General features: G+C 39.3%; 3 protein-coding genes across 3 annotated transcripts; 2 read left to right on the top strand and 1 right to left on the bottom strand.

The window, feature by feature from the left end:
• The first annotated feature begins 118 nt into the window (after positions 1 to 118).
• LOC136411555 (active breakpoint cluster region-related protein) lies at positions 119 to 8364 on the top strand. Its single transcript, XM_066394165.1, has 16 exons — positions 119 to 540; positions 680 to 909; positions 1210 to 1488; positions 1548 to 1701; positions 1757 to 1849; positions 1901 to 2080; positions 2130 to 2308; positions 2359 to 2629; positions 2683 to 2871; positions 2924 to 3112; positions 3171 to 3366; positions 5405 to 5652; positions 5712 to 5830; positions 5885 to 6024; positions 6073 to 6319; positions 6370 to 8364. Exons 1-16 carry the CDS (start codon positions 256 to 258, stop codon positions 6596 to 6598), a joined length of 3228 nt encoding a protein of 1075 aa, XP_066250262.1. The 5' UTR covers positions 119 to 255; the 3' UTR covers positions 6599 to 8364.
• A 444-nt stretch (positions 8365 to 8808) lies between these two features.
• Positions 8809 to 11417, top strand: LOC136411692 (vitellogenic carboxypeptidase-like). The gene is made up of 5 exons (XM_066394349.1): positions 8809 to 9147; positions 9718 to 9869; positions 9923 to 10169; positions 10221 to 10364; positions 10824 to 11417. Exons 1-5 carry the CDS (start codon positions 8856 to 8858, stop codon positions 11354 to 11356), a joined length of 1368 nt encoding a protein of 455 aa, XP_066250446.1. The 5' UTR covers positions 8809 to 8855; the 3' UTR covers positions 11357 to 11417.
• A 1095-nt stretch (positions 11418 to 12512) lies between these two features.
• On the bottom strand, positions 12513 to 13059 carry LOC136411847 (uncharacterized). The gene is made up of 3 exons (XM_066394607.1): positions 12890 to 13059; positions 12778 to 12843; positions 12513 to 12730 (listed from the first exon to the last, which is right to left on the bottom strand). Exons 1-3 carry the CDS (start codon positions 13056 to 13058, stop codon positions 12582 to 12584), a joined length of 384 nt encoding a protein of 127 aa, XP_066250704.1. The 5' UTR covers position 13059; the 3' UTR covers positions 12513 to 12581.
• Between the last annotated feature and the right edge of the window lie 6331 nt (positions 13060 to 19390).

The raw sequence follows: 19390 nt of genomic DNA, 5'->3' as shown, positions 1-19390 counted from the left end.
TTACTTTACTTGTTCCACAACTAAATTCCAGCCAAAACGAACGACATCTGTTGTCGAATTGCGTAAGTAGAGTTGCCATCAACATCTGTCCCGTCAGTGTCGGTGTCACTCAAAAATAAAAATTGTTGTCCTGTGTTGTCTGATTAGAACGAAAGCCTTTTGTGTTGTTTCTATCCAAATTAAACTATAATATGTAGTGATTTCCCTTAAAAACAATTTCCTGTTTAATGAAAGAATGCCCGACATCGCGACAAGATGAGTGTCTTCGGGGATTTCCAACAGGTGTGGCTGCAAAGGTTTCCGGACAGCCCGCTTCCAGGTGCCTGGGAAGAGGATGTCAGGGCAAACCTCCACAAACACAAGCAAAAAGTGGCCCTCCTTAAGGAGGAACTGGAGAAGGAGCAGTTTTACGTGGAGTATCTGGAAAGGCTGCTCTCTGATGTGGAACAGCACAAGCAAAAATTGGCCAAAGAAAAGGCCATAAGTGATGAAACACTGGGTGTTGACTCAGGAATAGGTGGGGAGGATGCCTTATCAAAGGTAAATATTTATATTGCTTTTTCGTGGGCGGAAATAGGAGAAACTCAGTTTCACCTTAAAGAACACTGTTTGTTTAACTAATGATTGTGCATAAGTTAATGAGGCATATCAGTTTAACAATGCTTTCTAATCTTCACAGGATTTGCCTGCAGATGCTTCAATCCTGTCCCAAGACTCAACCAACGAATCTTTTTCTGCACACATGTGTGTTAACGAAATTTCCAAGCTCCGGAAACCCTCCATAGAGTCCTGTGATTTTGACAATGAGTCCAAGTTGGAGCATGAAACCTCCTTTGTCACTGTTATTGAAGTGAATGGCTTGAACAAAAAGGAAACTGACTCCCCTGTGATTGCAAAACGTCCCCCCAAGTAAGAGCAAATACCTCTTTAAGGGGTTTGTAAATTGCAACTTTAGTATTGAGTACTTAATTCAATTTTTGTTCATTGTTGGGGTTCATAAATTTGTCAAAAGAACCTGTCATAATTCCTTACGGTGGATTCTAATAGTGGGACATAAATGTAAAACAGCCAATACAATTTGTCATACTATATTTTGAGCATTTAATCAAGACTCTTTTTTTGCTGGTGATGGTGGGCTCTCTGACATTTGGTCAAGGAATGTTGAAACATCTTATATACAATTTGTACTTTACACCCAACAAATTTCAGAGTGCCAACACGGCCTGATTCCCTCAAAAACCACAACTTCGACACTCAGCGCAGCAACAGTGACTCTGTATCCTCCAGTTCAGAAATTTTAAACAACTTAGAAGAGCCCTATTATGATATGGTGGCTCCTGAGGAGGACTTGACAAGAAGTGATCATTCCAGTACTGAAAATGTCTTTGGTTCTGCCAGTACTTTACCACTTGACTTGAAAACGCAACAATCAGTTGAGCCACAAAGCCCTGGCACATCCAATTATGTCAATATTGAGTATTTTATTGGGTAAGGGGTTTGTAATTTTAGTTTGTGAGAATATTATTGTAAAGAAGTTGATATTGAAGGTCTTCGAAAAAGGGGGATGAGGATCACAGTAGCAGTGAGGATGAACAGGAGGAGGTTCCAGTGTTGAGAAGGCCTACTAACGACGCCAGTTCCTATGCTAGTTCTAGTTCTTTAGAGTCTTCGACCCCTAATACCAGAAGGAAGTTTAGTCACGTGAGTTTTGGGATTTTTTGTGAAATTTCTATTGAGAATCATAATGTGGTTGCAGGATGGAGACACGGATAAGATGTATCGCAGTATTGTGCGCAATATTATAGACAGTGAAACTCATTATGTTGAGTGGCTAAATGTTCTCTTAAAGGTGCGTTTGTCATAATAAATTTAAACTGCATTAACACACTTCCTTTCTCAGTATATGAAGGGTATTCAATCAACTATCGGTACCTCGCAACCGATAATAAACGAGACAGAGTTTAGCACGATTTTCTACAAAATACCGGAGCTGCACCGCTTGCATTCAAATTTTCTGGAGGAGCTTAAAAAGCACTCTTTGAAGTGGGAAACTCGAATTGGAGACACCTTTAAATTAATGGTATTTGACATAAAAATAGGAGATATTTTCAATTATGCGGTTTTCCTAGGCTACAAATCTGACTCTTTATGGGGCGTTTTTGAGTAACTACGGCTTGGCTTTAGACATGGTCCGAAAATGCAGTGCTAATAACTCACAATTTGGCCAAATTGCTAAAAATATTATTTGCAAACCCTTATCTGAACAAGGCATTAGTTTGGAGGAGCTTTTGCATAAACCAGTGGCGAGGTATAATACGGTTTAAGAGTTGATTTTGTGGGTTGAGAGTGGGATTTTAGGGTACAACAAAATGCTCTGGTGTTGCATGACTTGCTAAGGCATGTCAATCAGAACAACCCTGACTTTCACAGCCTATCAGAGGCTTTGAAACTTACTCAAAACTTTCTGGATCAGTTTAACATGATCCAGACGAAATCCATGTTTCCGTCGACTGATAGGGCTCAAAGACGTTTGGTCAAGAACTCTTTTATCGTCGAATACGTCGATAATCATCGGAAATTGAGGCATCTTTTTTTGTTTAATGATGTAATCGCGTGCGCTAAATACAAGGTATTGTGGTTGAGACTAATTCTTGTGGATGTGAAAAAATATAAAAATTGCAGTCTTCGGGCCGTAACGAAAAGTACACTTTTGAATTAAAATGGTTCATTCCTGTAGAGGACGTTGTTATTCTGGAGGAGCGTACCGCGAACTTACACGAAATCTCCCAGTCGAATATTGTGTCCCTTAAGTCGCAAGCAAGCAATGTGAGGGACCAATTGAGGCAGGAAGAAAAGCTGAATGAGGAGAAGGTATTGGTGTTCAATATTTTTTCAGTGAAAGCTTTTAAACCGCGGTTTACAGCACCGACAAAAGTCGAGCAGCTCGGACAAATTTCGAAAAAGACTGATCGAGCTAGAGAGCCAGCTGGTACTGGTGTCGCCCAATTTAGTGTTCAGAATTAAGCATCGCAATGCTGGACGCACATACACGTTCTTTTTATCCAGCGATTTCGAATGCACTCAATGGGTTGAGGCGATTAATACGCTGCAGGTATTTCGTCCGGCATTATCATGTAAAGATGAAATCACAAAAAATTATTTTATTTCAGACTACAGAAGGTAAACACCCTAATCAGGTGGCGCACTTTAGCATGTTTGAGCTGCAGACGTGGATCACTGCCTGCAGACAATATCTGAAGACCAACATGGGATCTTATTTGCTTCGAAGTGGGAAGGACGAGAGTCTGCTGGTGGGTGATTTGCATTTGTACGTTTACGACATGAGCGGATTGGAGTTTTCATGTGGTGAGTTCATGAGAAAGTCTGAATTGAGTCAAAACAAATCCGTGTTTGTTCATTTCGAGTTTATTAGAGTATTAAATTGTGAAATTTCTAAGGCATTTGGTATTAGCTTCATTACCTAGAAAACGGTGACACGGAAAAGATGCAAGAGATAAAAGCGTTCCTAAATTGAACACGAGGTTCTTATATTGAGAAACAAATGGCCCGTGAAATGCTACGAAAGACATTTTATATGGTTAAAACGAGCAACACATCAATTTCTATGATTAAATTTTATAAACTGATGCTTAAATATATAATTTTGCCTTAAGCAGCACAGGTTATCAATGTTTTCTAGTAAATTAACATGAAAATCAAATGATGGTGGGAAGGGGTTGAAGCAATTTTCTCAGAGACATCACTTACCGAACGATAACCTCTCCAAAACCTACTCAATTTCTAGTGTAAAAAATCACCTTTGAGTCTCATTAAACTGTGCCTAATTACGCACTAAACACTAATGTACACTTTATAACAGACTTACGCCCCTTCAAAGGGGGCTTTTCAGGAAATCATACATATTAAAAGTATTTTCTGGGAAGCAAAGCTCACTTTGACTTGATAGCTAAATTGGCGCCTACAGGTCAACGCACGCCATCTCCATTATTTAGCATATTTCGCGCAACCTGCGATGTTTTTTTGTCAAAAATGGCAACGACTAGTTTCGATTATTAGGCTTTACAGAAATATTCTTAAACTTATAAATTTGCTCTGCGCAGTCCTCTAGTAAATTGGCACAAAAATCAACTGGTTGCGAGATATGTTGAAGAAATTTTCTTCCAAAGTATCATACGCATGCAATCACTTACCGAATGATAACCTCTCCAAAGCCCCCCACTTTTCCGCGAGAAAAACGTCTTTACACCTTATTGAACTGTCTCTGGTTACGCACTAAACACTTTCGAACACTTTACAACCGATTTCCACCTTCCGGAAGGGGATTTTTCACGAAAAATCACTGAAACTCAAAGCAGCTTCTGGGAAGCATCGCGCCGTTTTTCAACTAAATCAAAATGGCGCTAGTAGCATTGTTATCTGCGAGTTTTTTTTCCGCAAATGACACATCGTATTTGTTTTCATGGTTATATTGGACTCAAACGTATTTAAATTTATGATCTTGCCTCAAATGACCAATGATATTAGTATCAAATTAACCTGTAGTTGGATATTTTTGAAAACATTTTCTCTGATAACGACAGAGACATGCAGTCTTTTACCAAGCAATAAACTCCCAAAGCCTGCTCAGTTTTTAGCGAAAAACTTACCTTTAAACCTCATTAAACTATCCTTAGTAATACTCTAGACATTCCCGCACACGTTACATTGGAATTCCTCATTTCGAAGGGAATTTTTCACGAAAAACCTCGAAAATTCGAACCGGCTTGGTAAGTAGTAGCGCGCTCTTTGTCTACTAAGCTGAACTGGAGTCGTCACCAACAGCCAATCGCAGCAGCGATGCGGCTCTCATATTAAAGTTTTCCCCGACCGCCTAGGATGTTTATTCGGACACGTCAGCATTGCAGCGGTCGTATGGTTAATTTTTTTGGGGGTTATTTTTATGAGTATTTTCATGCAATTTCCATGACCTCAATCTTTCATTTTACATATTTTGAGGTATCTGTAGAGGTTTCACAACCATTTTCATCTCATTCAGTCAGCTTATGTGAGAATTAGGGAAAGTTTGAGAGTTAAAGACCTTGAAAATTTCTTCCAGATACGTGTATTGTTAGTTACGTGTTACGGTTAAAAATCCGATATAATCATTTCTGAGGACTGTTCAGAGCAAATTCCTTCCTCTTTGGGAGACCTTCTGAATGGAAGGAGGCACAAAACTGCCACTACTATACATATATATGTATATCTAATGTCTTCGTCCCCTAAATCATATTGAAATTTAGTCATAAAAGTGCTTTTTTGCGTCAGTTCAAGCTTGTGTTTCTATCGTTAGTTCTATGCAATCCATTTCCCATATCATCTTATCGACTTTCTTATCATTCGTCAGATATGTATGTCTGCGTGGAAGTGGACTTCTACGGGCACTTTTTCCAAAAAGCCAAGACCAAAACAGCGAAAAACACGCAAAACCCGCACTGGAACGAGAACTTCGTGATCGATTTGGAGGGTTGCGAGAATTTACGCATTTTGGTGTATCGAGAAGGGACTCCGCAGGATGCGCTTTTCGGCAAGCACACCATAAAATTAAGCCGCAAGTGGCTTAACGAACAGCAAATCGTCGATAGGCAATACACTGTATGATTATTTCACGTCTATAGTTTTTACTTATTTGAAGCGGTAATGCTATCTAATAGATTGGCGGTTGCAGTTTGAGAATGGGGCTGCGCTACGTGCCTTGCGAGGTCAGTCTTCGTAGAGTGCCCGCGGGCAAAGTGGGGCCTCTGTTCGGAGAGAAAATCCAAGTGGTTTGCAAGTAAGTTGAGGGTCTTTCACCCTCAGATTGGTGAGTTCAAGTTTCTGGTTTTAGGAGACAGAAACGAAACATTCCATTTATCATCACCGCATGTATCCGCGAAGTTGAACGCAGGGGCATGTACGAGGTGGGCGTCTACAGGGTGTCCGGCTCGCAAACTGACATCACAAAACTGAAAAAATCCTTCGAAACTAGTGAGTATTACACTTATATTAATTCCTTAAATCACGGTAAATTCGTAGATTCTTACGAGGCGGAGCAGTTACTCAAAGAAGTCGACGTTCATTCCGTCACTGGTATACTGAAACTCTATCTGCGAGAGCTGCCTGAGGCTTTATTCACAGACCTCCTGTATCCGCAGCTGCTCGAAGCTTTCAATCAGAGCAATGGCAACCTTAAGAGGCGCACAGAGCTGCTCAAAGAGTGCTTCGACAAGTTACCTGTGCCCAATAAAGAAAGCATTAAGTATATTTTGGAGCATCTAATGAGGTGAGTTTTCTTTAATTGGTAGAAGAGGGATTCAAATTTTTTGGAAATAGGGTGCACGCGTATGAGGACGACAACAAAATGTCCCTGCACAACCTGGCAACGGTGTTCGGGCCCACGCTGCTGCGTCCAGCCACGTCCAGGGTGGACAACACCAAAAAGGATGGCCAAAAATCACGTGAGAGTTTAGCCACCGGCACAGTGGACGTGATGGCGCAAGCGGGTATTCTGTACTGCTACCTACAGGACTTGAACGGGTCACAAAAGATCGGCAGGAGGTAGTTAATTGGGCAGTTTTTTCCCCGGCGGCGGGGCTTTAGCTATTGTGAGATTGGTTTCAACGTAATGTGCACATACAGGGTTCAACGACGACAGTTTGACTGATTTACGTACTAATTAATGCGCCTTTCCAAATTTCCACACTGCCTGGAGGTTCGCGTATTGCAGGTGACCAGTGGTCAATTATTGCGAGGGGTTGGTATTTCATTATATAGGATGGTCATGTTTAAAGAGAAAGCCATGATTGTGTTTTAATTAATGATGGAAGAAATAGTATTATTGACTACAGCCTAAGAAGGGGGAAAGTAGGCCTGCTATTTAACGTATGGTGTCTCTTCTACAGCTTCAAATATAGTCTGACATTTTGAACTTTGCTACAGCTATGAATTAGAGCTAAAAACTTGATGTCGTTATGGAGGTTTTTAGGATATGCTATACAGTCTGCAGCTTGAAATTAATTTGCTTTTCCCACCTTAATTCTGGGCCATACCCCGTCCTCTTGGGTCTTCATTGATTTCTAGATAATTTTCCTCAAATAAGCCAGTTACGTGTGTTTCAAACCCCCTACAGACTTTTCTAAATAGTCTTTTGTCTATAGTGTTCTCTAAAATCTCGAAAAGATGCTAGTTTTTTATGGGCCCTTAAAAATATCCTGTTACGTCTCTATGTTGCTGTAGAAAGGTACGTTCGCCACGTGTCAAAGATTTTCATTCTATTTTTTTGAGAGAAGTTTCTCTGTAGCTGTAGGTCTGTAAAAAATCGCATTTCAATGCTAATCATTGGGATTATTTCATCCTGGCTGTAGCAGAAACGTTCATGCCCATTAGATTGTCAGTTAATAGCCTTGCACTTTCATTGTAGATGGACTACAGCAAGTTCTTTAAAATTGAAACCCGCCGTAACAATTTTGTATTGTCCCAATAAAATACCTCTATTGTTCATAGCTTTGGGCTTGCCTAAGTAGTCAAAAAATTTTAACTTAACTGTAGAGCGGTCATTACTTCAACGATTCTGTCGGCAAAACTTGAACCCTTACGTAATCTTCTTTAGGTGAATTAAACTGAAAATGAGAAGACTCTAAATGCATCGAAATATCTTAAAATAAAGTCTAAAACAGTAACCATATTTTGGGATGTATAGGCGCTAGTATGTTAAAAACATCAGCAAATGTGCAGAAAATATACATGAATCACCCACTGGGTTAGGAGCTGTAGTTGTGATAAAAACACAATACGTTATAGTATACGAGATTTTTGTTGACCACCCGCGGCTGCCCTGCCTGGCATAAACCGCCCCCAAATTGCATAGCAACAAAAACATATATCTTTTCGAAAAAGGCTTTACAATTTTACACGTATTTACATAATGCATTTTGTAGTTGTTTTAGAAAGTTTGATCGCTTTGCAATCGTGTAATGTTCAATTCTGGTCATGTATGGATGATTTGTATATATAACTTTTTAGATACCCCTTTATACCGACCTATAGTTTTTAGACACATACAGGGTGGACACGAAGAACCGCCCTGTATATATACAATACTATCCTAATATACAACATATTTGTGATTGTACCTTTACCTATAGTGATTATTTATGTATGCGTAGACCGAAACCCTTCCGTTATAGTCTTAAGTGTGTTTAAATTTGCCCTTTTTTCTTCTCGTCTAGTCTGAATCCATGCGCGTCTATACAAACGCAGACTTGTACGTTTTTTAGGTAGATTGCGCAGTATTTTGTATTATAATATATTCTTATCAACGATTTTTAAGTGTGTTTTTGTTTCCTAACAATCTTTGAAGCGCCGCATAAGTAAACAAAAGAAATAAATCTATTCACAGCCATTACTGCCATTCAAATGGCTCCAAACACCTCACTCCCTATTTGATAAGGCAATATTAATTCAGCTGGCCACTTGTGGTTCACCGAGCCAAGATTTATAGCTCTCATAGCCCAGAAAGAGCATGAGTAAAGAATGTTCGGTTAATGTCTCCTATTTAATAAGGACATATTTCAGAAAAACTTCCCAGTTGTCTCTTTCTTAACCTCGAACGCGTAAATTGCCCTATAATCCTCTCTTCAATTTTCTTATCGACATCAACAGCGTCTGGTTATTGCCCCTATCGTTAGATAATAAGTACCTGGAACAATGCACTTTTCAAGTACCAATTATACAAGATAACAACAAGCTTAAAAGTAGTCACTTCAATTTTATTAATTAATGCAGTCGCCGAGAAAGTACCTTCTTTTCAACAAAAGACCATGAGGCTGTTTGTGCTCTTAACAGCCCTCTTTCTGGTCTCTCAAGCCGATGCCAAGTTTTTCAGAAACCTGTATAAAGACACCGGAAGACTTCTGAGTGCTCCTGTAGGTGACGATGTAGGGGAACCTCTGATTCTCACCCCTTATCTTGAGGAGGGCAAGATTGAGGAGGCGCAAAAGGCGGCCAAGGTGGAACATTCCAGTTTCGGGAACATTGAGAGTTATGCTGGGTATTTCACCGTAGATGCCGTGTATGACTCTAATATTTGGTTCTGGTTCTTCCCTTCAGCTGGTGAGTACTGTGATACTTACAGCCTTGGAAGGGAAATTTTAAATTTAAGCTGCAACTGCAGGAAAATATGTCTTGTACTAGACTCTCTGGATCGAATTAATTGAAAATTGTTTGTCTTACTAGGGATTATTTTTATAGTATATCAAATTTACGTTCAGGCTATAGATCCTCGCACAGATTTTGTACACATTTTCTCACAGGAAGTTAAATATCTAGAGATAATGAACTCACCTGAAGTGGAGGGCTACAGCAAGCAATTTAAACCTCTGACATTCTTTTAAATTTAATGGACCTGAAGTGGCATGTGCATAGATTATTGTATCGAAATTTAAGCATTTACATCCGGAATAGTTAATTTTGATATTTTAGCAAGAAAAAGAAACAGGATCATGCAGTTGACGTCAAACTTGAACCTTCAGCGGATACAGTGAAGGTAATAGTATTCCAAGGGGCTACTGCCTCACAACTCCAGTATCGCTTGAGACAACCCCATCGAAGGGCATCTTAGTTTTAGCCAATTATCACTCATAAACCCAAAAAAATCCTTAAGTTTCATTCTTAACTTTCCAGATAACGTTGGCGAGGACCCGGTAGTTCTGTGGCTCAATGGAGGTCCTGGTGCCTCCAGTCTTAATGGTCTCTTCATCGAAAACGGCCCCTTTATCGTCAATGAGGATAGTTCTGTGAGCTTCAGGGAATATTCTTGGCACTTGAACCATTCAGTAAGATTCGATATAGGTTTTTCAAGACCAGCAAGATAATTTAATTCCTTAAGGTGATCTTTATCGACCAACCTGCAGGAACTGGTTTCAGCTTCACCAACGGAGGTCTGGCTAGAAATGAGACGAAAGTGGGAGATGACATGTACTCTGCGTTAACACAATTCTTCCAACTGTTCCCAGATCTGCAAAAGAACCCCTTTTACATTAGTGGGGAGTCTTATGCTGGGAAGTATCTTCCTGCCATTGGATACACGATTTTCAAGAAAAATCCTGAGGCTGACCTTAAACTGAACCTTCAGGGTAAGCTTAGATTTTAAAAATTAGTTTAGATGATTACTGTTAATATAACAGGAATTCTTATTGGGGACGGTTGGACTGATCCAGAACACCAGGTGGATTATGGCCCGTTCTTGTACAACACTGGATTAATCAGTGCTGCGATCAAAGCCCAAATTGATGAACAAAGGGATTTGGCTATTGCAGCTATTGAGGAGGGTAAGTGAAGATTTTTGCTTTTCAGGATAAAGGTGGCAACTTCTGGCCGGTGATTAGGAGACTGCAAATGTGCAGTCTAGAGATCAAATGGATTTGATTCTGCACAACACTTTGGTCAATGTTTACGACTACTTTGAGAAATACAATGACCCAGATATGTGGGTCGATTTACTGAGCACTGAAGACATGAACAGGATAAGGCATGTGAACCCAGCATTAAAAAGAATCCCTAAGGAAGGCTTGGATGGTAACTGAGGAATTGGCAAGATTTATCGCGATTAGGGGGAATTAATTGAGCTGCTGGTTAGAAATGCTGGTCATATGGTTCCTAGGAACGAGTCTAAATAAGACTATGATTTTCTCTGTAGATTCACCAGAAACCAGCCTTTTCCTTATAACCACATGCTTAATAAAGATTTGTTGCTGTATTTTTATCTTTCCACCCTTTTCCTTCTGCAGCCCAATGGAGCGAGGCGCAGGAGCACATCAACACTATCTACTCCCTCGTTGATGAGGTATCCAAGATCAACATCTACAACTATATTGAAAACTATAATGACTCGGATGAATGGGCTGAATTGCTAACCACTACAGAGTACCGAGCCGCCATCCATGTGGGCTCCACCCTCTATGGGGATAAAGGGGCTGGGGAAGCCCTTGGGGAGGACATTCCTAAGACTATCGTTTCATGGGTTGAAGAACTGTTAGAAAACTACCCAGTGCTGGTTTATACTGGTCAAGTAGACATCATCTGCGGCTATCCCATGGTTCTCGATTATCTGAAGACTTTGAATTTCACTGGTGCGGACGAGTTCTTCAACTCCACCAGGGAGATCTGGAACGTGAACGATGAAGTTGCCGGCTATGTGAGGACAGGGGGCAATTTGGTGGAGCTAATGGTCCGAGATGCTGGCCATATGGTACCCAGGGACCAGCCCAAATGGGGCTATGATCTACTCTACAGGTTCACCAGGAGGAAGCCATTTGCCTAAAATGTAATGTAGTAGAATTAATTGCTTTTTCAATTAATAAAATGTATGCTGCAACCTACAACCGCCGTATTAGTAAATGGCTGATTGGATCGTTCTGTACTGGACAGAAAAATATGTATTAAAACCTTTTATTAATAGACGGAAATTACCCTTTTCCGATTTGTTCCCGTTTCCGCAGACGAACTTCAATTTACGTTTAAGGGAATTTTAAAAATACAGGCACTGAATTTCCAACAGCTGGTTGTCGCACGTGGCTTTCTCCCCTTTAAATATACACAATTTGATAGTCACAACAATGCAGTTTTGTAAAATCAATCATTAATGCGAAACATTTGCGGAGGTGGATCGCTCCCGTTGGCGCGAAATATTTTGACACACGTTATAGCCACAAATTAAATTCCCTTTTGATTTATTGCAAACCTGGGGCGGTTGGTTCTGCTCTGAAAACTCGACACTTGTAAGCCTCAAGATGATTTTTGGGGGCTTTGGAACGAAGCGAAAACCTGACTTCCCGTAGCAGGTGTTAGTGATATTTAAATGGCCAATTTCATTGGATTGCTGAGGAGAAATTAACATAGACTGGAAGGTCACTCGATAATAACCCTATAGACGATATATTTTCACATTCGACATAATTTTATTTTTATGCATATTCAGTATCTTTTTAAAGACCTTTGCAATGGGTTATACTGGTACCATTGTGTATAGAAACCGATCGACTCTTAAACAAAACTTAAAACAAATCTTGAAAACTTGGCATATCCTTGAAAATAATCACTGGTGGTTATGCCACTGAAAAGGTCTCAAATTTATCAGAGCGTGTAAGGTATATTTTCATATTCGGCATATGATTAAAAAACCTTTAGCCTTCATAAAGTGCAAAAACTGTTTCGTAATAACGCAACGACCTGGAGGATGGAACATGATAATTCGACGTATCTTTGAAAATAATCACTTTACATATCCAATGCAGAGAGCAAGAGCATATTTTCAAGCCCTTCAGCATCAATCCCTTCGTAACCCAAAGAATCGTAGAAATAATCCTCACTTATCCTCTTCCATCTGTTAAAGAGATCTATGAAAATTTGGTATATTCTTACTAGAAGGTAGCAACAAGCAGCCAGCAATAATTCTATGACCAGTAAAACTTCTTTAATCCCTAGACTTAACTATAGAAAGGAACAAACACTTTGAGCTGCATTCACTTATCCCGGTATCTGCTTTATCACCCAGGGACAGGCGAATAAGGGGGTGGTATTTCATAGGTGGTAGGCACCGGATTCTGTGATATAACTGAATACCTGGGTGGGGCGAGATTCACATAGTCCTGCTTCGTGATGGTGTAGACGCTTGCAGAATCGCTGAGGCGCAACTCTAGAACCCACATCTTAAGAATGCGACGTGATAATTATATCTCATACCTAGAGGAGTTCCCATGATATCGCGCCTACATCTCCTTTCTTGGTGAGATTTGCAACGCCCTGAAACTGAACAAAAAACAGAGATTTCAATGAACGCTATCACCCAACTTACGTTTGCGTCGTATCTTCAACAGCAAGATGATTATGGGTACTACCAAGAACAAGGATATGAGTACCCAGAAGAACTTTTCGTCACTGGCGTAGTACCCTCTCCTGTTATGTTTGCAGTGGTTGGTATCATTCTGGTGGTGTTGTGTAACTTGGAGATATCTACGGGGCATTTTTGGCATGCATCACCCCAGAGAAAGTGCGACTGAAGACTGAATGCGCTTCGTTTGGTCTCAAGTAGGTGAGAATGGAAAGGATACCGGGTAAGGGTAAGAAATTTGTCTCTGAAAGGTCTGGAGAGTTTAAAAGATTTCATGGAGAGATTTGTGGAAGCTTAATAAGAAAGATGCGAGGCAGTCTTGTGTAAAAATTGTTGTCAAATATAGAAATAAAGTGCCTTCTACGGACCTACGTAAACGCCAGGGTTTTCGTCAGACTCGGTACAACAGGATCTAATCACCTTTGCAAGGTGTGATAAGATATATTTGTTTCCAATTAGCCTCAAGTGCCTTTATCTGCAGAGTTACTTGTTAACGTAAAGGAAATGGACATAGCTGACATTCTGGAAAGGCAGTGATTTCACCCTCTTGATACGGGTAAATTTGAGGACTTAAGCAGGCTAATCGGCTCAAGCAAATTATAACGGCCCGCATCTCGGCGGAGAAACAAGTTACTATTGGCATTAGTATTCCGGCGCTTTAAGGGGGTGGTACCATGTAAGCTTAATTAAATTTGAAGGAAAATAGAAGGGCCCGAAAATTTGGTTTCAGGGCTCAAAATGAAACTTGAGACATAATAAGGTGATCTTGTCAATGCTCAGAATAGTAAGATTTCTAGGTAAATGTGCCCTTCTATTTCTATAAAAATTATTTGATTCCTTACAAAATTTCTTATTTTAATAAAAGAAAGTTGCTGCTTCTACAATTTTTCACTCCTAGTCTTCGTTTCGATCTCTAGCGATTTTTTAGGTATTTCTAAGTTTACACACGTTAAGTTCAAAATTTAGTTATCGCTCTTAATGAAACGACCTGTATTTTATTTTGACTCTAAAATCTCCTGTTCTCAAAAAAGCAGTTATCAATATATACATAGCTCTCCATCCATCTCTAGCGGTTTTCTGCATATTGCTATTTTTTCGAACGAAACGCCCTGTACTTTCCTAAGGAGAGGTTTAAAAAATATTTGTTTAGCTACTTTGCCGCACGCCTCATTAAAGATAGAAAATGTGGCAAGCTCAATCCAATTCGTTGCTTTACGAGTTTAAAAACACGATACAGTTGATCCGTCTCGAGATTCAATTCCTTATCAACACAGTTATCAGATTTAGAAAGGTCAGTGCAAGTCAAATTTCATGAGTTTAGAAATTTGGTAACGCAGCCTCTGCGAGTTTATAAAAATTAAAATACTATAAAATTGTCGTATCTCTCATGAGGTTTGTCCTCAGTCACTTTCGTGTTAAAGAGACTTAAAATCCAGGAAGTTCAGGACACTTGACTCTTAACTATTGATTCAGAAATGTCGTATTTATTCTCTATCATATTAGAAAACTTATAAACCAATAGAACTCGTCCCTCATAAGTTTCGAAACCTCTGAACTCATTCTCTATAAATTTAGAAAATTTGGAAAGCTTAATAAAACTGGTATCTCTGATAAGTACAGTAACGTCCTTATTAAGGATTTATCAATATAAACTCAGTGCAACTCTTGGAGTTTAGATAATTTTCTTAAAAATCATTATTAGATACGAGAGACTGCGGTACCTTTATAACTAAGTGACTCGTAACTCATCACGGCCGGCTTTGCTAGCTACACCCAACAGATAAATAATACTGAGTCATTTGCATTTTTGATTAAATTAAATCTGAAAATTATTGCCGTCGCTCCTTTTGCTTCTAGCATCTGCGGCACCTTTCAGCGAGTAATAAAACCAAAAGAAGAGAAACGGGATTAGATAAAGGGACTTCTTTTCCTGGCCGTTTGTCTGCAATTCAATCCCGGTTAAAAGCGGGAGAAGGACCTCAACTTCTCCGAACCTGCATACGAATGAGAAGGTTTATTTGCTATAGAGGCATAAAACCGGACAGTATGGACACAGACCGCTCAAAACCATCCCCCAAGCCGTGTTAATAAACACGATCTAACGAGATTTACACTAAATCTCAGCCCCGGTAATCTATTAAGGAGATCCGTTCGTGCTTGCCCTTTGACAGATCCAAGGGGTCGTCTCAGGAGCCCTAAATTGGATTATGTTTGACTTACTAATATTGGTTTTTGATTGCAAAAACGGCCTGTTTGGGCACTAAAACGCTGGGCGTTATGATCGTGAACCGATGTCCTTTGTATTATTTTTACGAGGGGAGTTGTTGTCCCCGGAGGAAGATATTTTCCCGTCTCGCAATAAGGTGGAAAATAAGGGAGTTGGGAAAAGGTCGTAGAAATAAGCGCTTCTTAGACTTACCGGCCGGGTTCCCAGAAAAGCTCTAATGAAAAATTGTCCCATATTTTTGGGAAACTCGGGTCCATTGAGGGCCGTTAAAGAACTCCATTATGAATCCGAGTAAGCGTGCTTTAACGGCGCAATAACTCGAAAGCTGACGTCCGTCATCATCTATTCGTCCCATATTCGAGACACAATTGGACGGAAGTTCCCGGAGCTAGAGGGTCGTAAACAAACTCCATTCGAAAAAATATGGAGTTTCTCGCTGAAAATTATAGAAAAGATGCAAAGTTTTATCTATCAACTTAACCGTAGACAGTATCTGTAAAAATTGTATTTTTATTATTGTTGGAGCATCAAATTGCTTCGTGTTGGTAGTTGGGGTTGTTGGTTAAAATTGTTCTCAGTTAGCTTTGAGGTGGAAAGATAATACGTGTTTTTAAAGCTGAAATCGGGTGTTTTTGGACACAGAAAGAAAAATACATTAATGAGAGGAGATCTTTAAGAGGGCCTGGAAAATCGTCTTTGAGTAGTCATTAATTCAGATTAGTCGCAGGGCACGAGCCAATAGAAAGATCACTGTGTAGTATTAGTTTGGAAGAGAACCACGATTATCAAGGGATCTTTTGTTTGGAAGTCCAGCAAAAATTCTTCCATATTAATTCTGTGGATTTATATTTGCGAAAAGGCCAGTTTGATTTTTAATTAGTCGGCTTTTGACCAGCTCAGGTTAAAATGCCTTTTTTGCTTGAGCATCCATCGCGGTCTCCATCCAACCATGATGCACGTAAACTTGAACTTCAGACTCACTTGTCAAAGTCTAATGTTATTTGCGGTTTCCAGTATTATAGAAACACTCTAAGGGACCCCTTTAGGTTCCTTTGGATTATGAAATGAATGTGGAAACATTTTACGTTGATGTATCTTTTCTATGGAAACCGAACGAAATTAAGGCTTGAGGGTGTGCAGCGTTGCTCGCAGTTTATTTGCGGTGCTTATTATCGGTTTCATTCGGAGAATATTTCTTATGGATTATTCTACTCGAATCGAAGACTTCATCGATGAATTGTCTTATGTCCGCCTGCAGCGTTTTTCGAGATATCGCTGGCATTATGCGAATCAACCTCACGACGTAACTGTTGTTTAAATCGTCCATAATTAGACTTTTTAAAATTTTCCATTAAAAGCTTGATGAGGTAATTTGGTATAAAAACTTGGGACTACAAAACGACGTAGAGACACGTGAAAAAACTTGCTTACGGTAAACTAAACACTGCCATAAACCAATAAACCAAAAATTATAAAACATTGGGACATCTCTCTCTTTCTCTCTTTAGCCGTCTATAACTTCATTATCTTAAATTACCGAATAAACCTCTGACAAAGCCATTTAAAGCAGAAACTTAGATGTATAAATTGACCGAAATAAACTTGGAAAAGCGTCCAAAAATCCAGAAAATTCTGTCCTCTTTTCGACCCTTAACTCGGCAGCTTCAGAATTTCCGAACGAAGCTCCGATCAGGGACTTTCAAGCAGAATCTGCTTTAAAATAAGCATATTCCAGAGGAATCTACCGAAGATTTCCCAATTTGACACGCGTGTAGATCTTTCCAGAAGCTCATCACCACGTGCTCTGGTTTATCTATGTATGCTGAAAATGTAGACAATCATTGTTTACTTGCATTTATCATTGCTGTAGGCGATGTTACGTGACAGCTAAATCAGATCGGTTATAAATCAAACGAAGTAATATCTCATTTTGAATATTCGATTATTGGACTCGCTCCCACACAACCTCAGTACGACATGGCTAATGATACGGCAAGCAGTATTTTAATATAATGGGGAAACCTTGCTGTTTCAATCCATTTTCCCATTGTAGTAGAAGTGAGAACATGCATAACACCGATTACAGAAGGTTACAATCGAATGAAAAAGGGACAGTCCAGGCGTGGTCGGCCAAGGACATTAACCTATCGATAAAAAAAGTTTTATCGATAAGTCGACATTTTGCTATGCACAGAGTGAAGTCAATGTAAATTATGCAAATCCCTGACAAACATTGAGTGCAAAGAAAAAGGCCACTTGGACCTCCATCCCCCAAGTGGATTCTACAAGAGTCGATTCTTATTCAGAACACTTGGAACTTTTTGATCTCTAATATTCGCAAAGTCGGACTTTGCTCGCTTCAATTTCAACAAGTTCTTTGTTTGAAAGTTTGCAGGGAAATATCCGGACACCTAAAAAAAGCAAAACGGAAGTTTAGCGCTTTAGAGAAAAGTTATTTATTAAATAATTCAATATAGAATATGAGAGATTGATAAAAAATAACTCAAACATCTTGAAGGGCATAGAAATTGCGTTCATCTCTTGCTTTTGGTTTCAGTAGGCAAATCTAGAGTGACATTTCCAATTTTCCAGCTTACGATTGCATGAATGCTCTTCTTGCAAATAAAAATGCATGTGATCAGCTGTCGATCCAGATCGAATTCGCGCCAAGGGTGAAGGGGTGAATACTCAACACCAGAAAATTTCAAACAGGACGTGAGTGCTTTTTTGATTTTTTCATTTCTTGCAGACTCATCTCTCCTCAAGGTCTTTAAATTTCGATTGACTCGTGGGGAGATTGGACCCAAACTTGAAGCCTACGTAAGAAAGACGAAGTTCTAGTAGTAACTAACGTCATTTTGTTATAACTACATGCACATGGCCGAGTTAACTAACCGAAAATCTAATTCAACCTCACTTTTCAATAATTTAGGAAGTGCATATCTTCCCTTTGAGACATTTACCCAGATTTAATTATTCTTGTCGGGTGCGACAAGTTGGTCTCAACTTTCGTCTTGAGAATGAAAATTTCGACTAATTACCGCAGGAATTTATGCCGAAATTGCAGCTAGAAGTTCGCCACCGTTAAATTACATTTAACAGGAATTTTGAACATCCGTTTATCGAAAATTGAGGAGACCTGCACGAAACACCCCATCTCATATTAAAGGTTGACGTGCCAAATTAGCGCAAATCTGCCCTTTCTGCTTCCCAAGGGCAGCCGTAAGATTACCGCTTATGGGCATTTTTATGAGGAAATTTGTCTCTGGAGTTTTCCAGATGCGCAACAAATGTAAATACGACTTTCATATGAAAAAAATTGATCCAACACTGTTATTAAGCTCTAGTAATCCCGGCTGATCTGTGGCATGACGTATGTACAACGCAATAATCATGTTGATTTGTTGATATAGTTACACTTCTCGCAGGTTCGACGATTAGTGCGACTCCTTCTGCAACTTTATGAGCCTCAACGAACTTTATTTAAACACAAATATCGCAATTAATAACATGCGAACTACTTAAGCAACGCTTTGAACTAATTAGAACATTTTACTTGAACCTATTAAATATTTACTCCGACGTATTTCCGCTGTTTAAATGCCTAGAAGAGTGTGAATTTGGGACACCTTCCTATGTGACTTTGCCAGGATGTGCAAGTTTTCCCTAAATTTTAAGAAATTGTATATGTGTTCACCACTAGCCTTTCCCTGGTTTAGGGAAATCTCAAACAGACAATCCGGCCTTCGTAACAATATCGATTTGTATCAATATATAACACAACCTCGGTCGTTTATTTATTTTTATTGTACCATTTATGCCTGTTTTAACCTTGAAGTCTACTTGTACGAGCAAATATTTTTTTAAATTTTTTCGTGTAACAGTCTGATAGGGTTTAAAGCTGTAATTAATGACATATACATGTCGTTTAAAGTTAAATTAAATGTCTTCGTTCTAGTGACAAATCAGGACTATTGAGAAGTGAGGTGCAACAGTATGTGGTTATCTTTTAGGAGCTGTAAGTTACGCGCGAATTTTCACGAAATTGGTACTGGCAAGCTATGGACAGTTGTCAAATCATGGACGGCTAAAGAAAAAGAAATTTCGATGTTATTTTAATTTTCTCCCCATTTTTTCAGTGAAATTATTTTTAAATCCTAAGCTTTTCTTTCAAATTGTCCTCATCAGAAGCTTGTTATAAATTCGAAACAGTTAAGTCGTTTTATTGGTGAAATTGT

This window comes from Euwallacea similis, chromosome 10, assembly GCF_039881205.1.
Source record: "Euwallacea similis isolate ESF13 chromosome 10, ESF131.1, whole genome shotgun sequence".
In the NCBI taxonomy this organism is placed as follows: domain Eukaryota; kingdom Metazoa; phylum Arthropoda; class Insecta; order Coleoptera; family Curculionidae; genus Euwallacea; species Euwallacea similis.
Note: the sequence above shows the minus strand (reverse complement) of the source record. Positions and strands in the feature narration are given on the sequence as shown.

What these genes read in the sequence shown, in the direction of transcription:
- LOC136411847 (XM_066394607.1), bottom strand. Translation starts at nt 13,058, where the DNA reads ATGCCCCGTAGATATCTCCAAGTTACACAACACCACCAGAATGATACC. An exon ending in GTTGAAGATACGACGCAAAC is followed by an intron (nt 12,844 to 12,889) that starts GTAAGTTGGGTG and finishes TTTTTTGTTCAG; the next exon opens with TTTCAGGGCGTTGCAAATCT. An exon ending in TATCATGGGAACTCCTCTAG is followed by an intron (nt 12,731 to 12,777) that starts GTATGAGATATA and finishes TGTGGGTTCTAG; the next exon opens with AGTTGCGCCTCAGCGATTCT.
- LOC136411555 (XM_066394165.1), top strand. Translation starts at nt 256, where the DNA reads ATGAGTGTCTTCGGGGATTTCCAACAGGTGTGGCTGCAAAGGTTTCCG. An exon ending in ATTGCAAAACGTCCCCCCAA is followed by an intron (nt 910 to 1,209) that starts GTAAGAGCAAAT and finishes AACAAATTTCAG; the next exon opens with AGTGCCAACACGGCCTGATT. An exon ending in AATATTGAGTATTTTATTGG is followed by an intron (nt 1,489 to 1,547) that starts GTAAGGGGTTTG and finishes TTGATATTGAAG; the next exon opens with GTCTTCGAAAAAGGGGGATG.
- LOC136411692 (XM_066394349.1), top strand. Translation starts at nt 8,856, where the DNA reads ATGAGGCTGTTTGTGCTCTTAACAGCCCTCTTTCTGGTCTCTCAAGCC. An exon ending in CTGGTTCTTCCCTTCAGCTG is followed by an intron (nt 9,148 to 9,717) that starts GTGAGTACTGTG and finishes TTAACTTTCCAG; the next exon opens with ATAACGTTGGCGAGGACCCG. An exon ending in CTTGGCACTTGAACCATTCA is followed by an intron (nt 9,870 to 9,922) that starts GTAAGATTCGAT and finishes TAATTCCTTAAG; the next exon opens with GTGATCTTTATCGACCAACC.